The sequence below is a fragment of the Acanthisitta chloris genome, unplaced genomic scaffold, assembly GCF_000695815.1.
Source record: "Acanthisitta chloris isolate BGI_N310 unplaced genomic scaffold, ASM69581v1 scaffold9059, whole genome shotgun sequence".
Lineage (NCBI taxonomy): Eukaryota > Metazoa > Chordata > Aves > Passeriformes > Acanthisittidae > Acanthisitta > Acanthisitta chloris.
The window spans coordinates 49,018-53,818 of record NW_008693168.1 but is presented as its reverse complement, the minus strand read 5'-3'; the positions used below and the strand labels follow the sequence as shown (position 1 = coordinate 53,818).

The 4,801-nt window shown below is 47.6% G+C and overlaps 1 protein-coding gene across 1 annotated transcript in view; it reads right to left on the bottom strand.

Annotated features, from left to right (window-relative positions):
• The window catches only part of IL22RA1 (interleukin 22 receptor, alpha 1), a 7,222-nt gene continuing 2,421 nt past the window's right edge, over positions 1 to 4,801 (bottom strand). Inside the window, exons 3-8 of the mRNA XM_009082978.1 lie at positions 3,908 to 4,034; positions 3,377 to 3,558; positions 2,729 to 2,913; positions 2,152 to 2,287; positions 1,832 to 1,953; positions 1 to 996 (exon numbers count right to left, since the gene is read on the bottom strand). Of these exons, the coding sequence (XP_009081226.1) occupies positions 1 to 996; positions 1,832 to 1,953; positions 2,152 to 2,287; positions 2,729 to 2,913; positions 3,377 to 3,558; positions 3,908 to 4,034 (1,748 nt within the window). The remainder of the gene's footprint in view (positions 997 to 1,831; positions 1,954 to 2,151; positions 2,288 to 2,728; positions 2,914 to 3,376; positions 3,559 to 3,907; positions 4,035 to 4,801) is intronic.

The following is a 4,801-nucleotide window of genomic DNA, read 5'->3' as shown; positions in this document are numbered from 1 at the left end:
CTAATAAAATGGTATGTCCTCATTCTCATCCCACTGTACTTTCAAGTCCAAATCTTTGAAGAGCATAGTGAGAGGAGTGTCCCTGTCCTGGGCTGAGAGGTCTGTGCAGCTCAGCCCCTTTGCTGCCATGAACATTTCTGTTGCTGGAGTCTCTGGGAACTGCACTTTGTTTGTAGGATGTGAGAATGAATCTGGTAATATCCACTGCTCTGTGCTGTTCTCTCCAGGGAAGTCATTCCCAGTCCGGACGGAGAGAAGGAGAGATGCTGGCAGAGCTGACAGCACTTCATCCTTTGGAACATAGTCTGTGTTAGCTCTCACTGCAGACAACAGCAGTGGCAGTTCTGCTGTCTGTCTTCTGTAGCCTCCTCCTGGTTCCAGCAAAGACAGGGACAGCTGAGACACACACTCTCTGCTTCCCACCCCATCAGTCTGCAGCAGCAGTTGTGTCTGCCCAGGGCTCCCTGGGAATACAACTGACTCTATTCTGTCCCTGCTGTTGCACAGTGCCACGTTTGGCTGCTGTTCTTTGTAATTCCAATGGCTGCAGCTCTTTGCTGGCACCTGAGCTGTGAGCTTTCCATCCACAGAACAATCTGGAGGAATTTCCTTTAGCTTTTGGTCTGGCTGCAACTTCTTGTCAGCGTGGTCTGTGCCTTCGACACACATCCCATAGGTCAGGGGCAGGGTTTTGCTGGATGTGGCAGTAGGGATGCTTTGCTTAGCTGTTTGAGGAGCATAACCAGTTGGAGCTGCAGTTTCCACAGAGGATGGCTTAGGGGGAAGCTGGAATGTTGGTACAGCCACCTGGTGCTGATAGGCAGTTTCTGGGGGAGGGAAAGACCATGGTGGCTGCAGTGCTTGGTCCAAGTGTTGGCTCATCGGTGGTAGCTGCACTTCAGGGATGAAAAGTGAAGGTTTGGATAAGCTGATGGGCTTTATGATATGCTCCACTGTCAGTGTGAGAGGCTGGAATGATGAAATCCCTCTGAAGTCCTGTTGGAGTAGATAAACAAGCACAAGTAATTAACAGAGAGCCTTGAAGGTTTGCTTTTGGTTCTTTCAAAGTTTTTTTGGGAGAAGTGTCAGTAAAACCCAGTAACAGCCACCATGAAATCTGCTCTGCTGACAAAAGAACTCTGTTTCCCTGGGTAATGACCCTTCACAGGAATACAGACATCTCTCACTATGCATCAGGGCAGCTGTGCAATCCTAACATATGAGGAAGAAAAATTCCTGCTTTAACTTTTGCAAAATTTGGCCTAAGCCCTGGAGCATGGAAATAGATTGTCCTTAGGCTCATTCCACATGCAGAACCAGTGCTCACTGCAGGGACCAGGGATAGGTGAGAACCTCAGGGTTTCAAAGGGAACTAGGGATTTAGGATGCCTCAGGTTTAGCTGCCTAACCTAATCCTCCTTCAAAGGGCCCCAGTTTGGGGGAGTTCTGAGCACCCCTCTATAAACTATCAGTATTCTGCAGTGATTGTCTGGACAAGCCTCAGTCACCCTCAATTAGCAATGCTGGTTAAGTGCAGGCACACAGTCCTGAGCATTTGGGGCTGAAGGAGAGTGGGGCTGAATGAGATATTAGGGAGAAATCCTTCCCTGGGAGGTGCTGAGACACTAGCACAGGTTGCCCAGAGGAGCTGTGGCTACTCCATCCCTGGGAGTGTTCCAGACCAGGTTGGATGGGGCTTGGAGCAACCTGGGCTAGTGGGAGGTGTCCCTGCCTATGGTAGGGGGTTGGGCAAGATGTTCTTTCATGTCTCTCCCAAGCCAAACCATTCTGGGATTTCAAGGCTTTGCTGCAGTGGCTGAAGAACACTTACCAGAGACATGGGCTGGGCACGGTGCTGCTTGACATATTTGTAGATCACATAACTGATGGCAGCAAACACCAACCCAGCACAGAATGCCAACGACACCAAACAGTAGAGGAGCCATGTCTTGTCTGCTCAGTGGGGAAGAGAACAAGTGGAAAGGGAGTTGGGTTAGAAAAACTGCATGAGATTAGCTAAACCATGTTCTAGGTCTAGTCTCAAAGGACAAGAGTTTTAGCTATTGAAGTCAGAGTTCCTTGCTAAAAACCAGTGTATTTTGTGTATCCAACATCCCAACTGGACTTCTCAGTGAGAGTTAACAGCCTCACCTTCTAGTGTTTTGACCCGAAACACTTGAGGTTTGCTTCTCCTCTGGAGGACATACATATAAACTGTTCCATTATATTCAGTGTTCGGGTCCAAGTCGGAAATTTCAAATTCTTTGTTGTGCTCGTTCTTTGTCCACTGTTTAAAATAAAGGCAAATTCTGTCTTTTAGAAAGATTAAATGCTCCACTTTCTTCAAATCAGAATGCAAAATTCAGCATAAAATATTATTTACCAATCAGGAATTATAGGGCTATAATTATTTTGTAGATATGGAATTCTAGATGATGTAATTTTGTTTTCTGTTGTTACTGTATTTAATTTTGTGCTTTACTTCCATCAGACTTGAACTAATTAAGGCACTGGTTTTAGTCACCAGTGGTTTAACTTTTGGCTACTTATGCAGTACTCTTGGAAACTCCAATTTTAACCCAGAATTTAAGAGGAATGCTCAAAGTTCATGTTGTCTGCTGAGAGTCAGACTCTGCGACTTCCCTTTGTACATCAAAAATCTCCTTCTCCGTCTTATCCAAAACACAATTTACCAGATCACAGGTCAGTGCCTGAGGTTGTGCTTTACCTGTTGGTGTGTCCTTTGGTTGAATATTGTCAAGTGATAATCCATAGCACCAAATTTGCTGTAAATGTCCTCCACGGTGAGCTGACGACCATCCTCCCCTCGCAGTGGAGTGTAGGGGGGGCTGATAACAAACTTTATGGACCTTGCATGGGGAAAATGCTCCACTTGTGGTGCTCCTATAACAGCTAGAAACGACAGAACAAGCAGTGTCACATAGAATCATAGAATCAACCAGGTTGGAAAAGACCTCCAAGATCATCAAGTCCAACCCTACTGTGGTTACCAGACCATGGCACTAAGTGCCACATCCAGTCTCATCTTGAAAACCTCCAGGGATGGTGAATCCACCACCTCCCTGGGCAGCACATTCCAATGCCTGAGCACCCTCTCCCTAAAAAATCTCTTCCTAATATCCAACCTAACCCTCCCCTGGCAGAGCTTGAGTCTGTGCCCTCTTGTCCTGGGAGAAGAGACCAACCCCCACCTGACTCCAACCTCCTGTCAGGGAGTTGTGGAGGGTGATAAGACCTTCTCTCCCTCCCCATCAAGCACAGAGCCTTGCAATACTGAAACAAGAGGAGAAACCTCAGCCAGAGCAGGAGTGGGCCCCCAGTGGCAGGCTGGGGTGGCTCCCAGAGCAGTACTCACTCTCTTTGCGTGGCTCGAACCTCTCGGAGCGCACCCAGCCGGAGGAACAGCGGCTCCGGCCCGTGGCTCTCACCCTGGCATAGTAGTGCTCTGTGAAGTTCTCTGTTTCACGAGTGAGATTGCAGAAGGGCTGTGTGATACTCTGGCACTCAGGCTTGTTAAGCCAGGATTTTTCTCCATACCTGAGGGCAAAACAAAGTTTTAGTTTGTTTGGTAGGACACGACCAGAGGAAGGGAATTGCTGTTAACTATTACCACTGAGGAAATGACACAGTGGAGAGAAGGAAGTTGTTGAAGGCAAAGAGTAGCTCAGTAAGGGAATAAAGTTGGCAACTCAAGATCTAAAATATTTGCCTAACTGAGCACCATCTACCAGTTTGAATAACCCTGTCCTTCACTGAGTTCTCCTCCAAGCAGAACCATTTCCGTACAGCAAAACAGACAGGAGAAACAGCAAAATCAACTTTTCTTTCTTGGCCCTTCTCTCTCTGAGATCAGTGACCCTGAGAACAACAAGCAAACCTCACTTACTGTTTGTATTGGACATCAAATGCAGTGCCAGGAGGAATATCTGGTTCCGTTTCCCAGATCAGGATGTTCTCAAAGTTTGTGGAAGAAAATGCTGCACGTTTCAGGCATCTCTCTGCAGGCACAATGTCTGGAGGAGCAAAGAAAACTGGTATCAAAAAACATGTTATGGCATCTCAGCCCTCAGATGAACATGGATCCAGTGCTGCTCAACCTTCAGTGAACAGGAATACCAGGGATGCCACTTCAGCTTGCTGGAGTTGGGCTCAAACAGAAAGTCAAGCAGAACAAGACTTCAAACCCTGCACAGATCACCATGTATATACCTTGCAGATTGTGGACTCATCCCAGAGAAATGTAAGTCAGGAATTCATACAGCAAGGCCTCAAAAACTCAAGTCAGAAGGAGAATCTATGAATTTCAGCATTCTCTAAGAGCAGGGAAATGGGTGGTGAAATAACCTAGAATTATGAATAACCTAGAATTATGAATGTCTCTGCTATCTGCCCCTGCTCAGGGAAGTGACACACAGAGGAAGATGTGGCTGACAGTAACCTCTCCTGCTCCTTGTATTATTGGATGGAGACTGCCTGTACAGAGCAACACACAGGCACCTGGTGCCTGGACTCTGATCTGGGTGTGCCAGCCTGAGAGCAAACAGCTCACCCAGCTCCCTGTGCCTCTTCCTGAATGTCTCTGCTATCTGCCCCTGCTCAGGGAAGTGACACACAGAGGAAGATGTGGCTGACAGTAACCTCTCCTGCTCCTTGTATTATTGGATGGAGACTGCCTGTACAGAGCAACACACAGGCACCTGGTGCCTGGACTCTGATCTGGGTGTGCCAGCCTGAGAGCAAACAGCTCACCCAGCTCCCTGTGCCTCTTCCGAGCACAGGC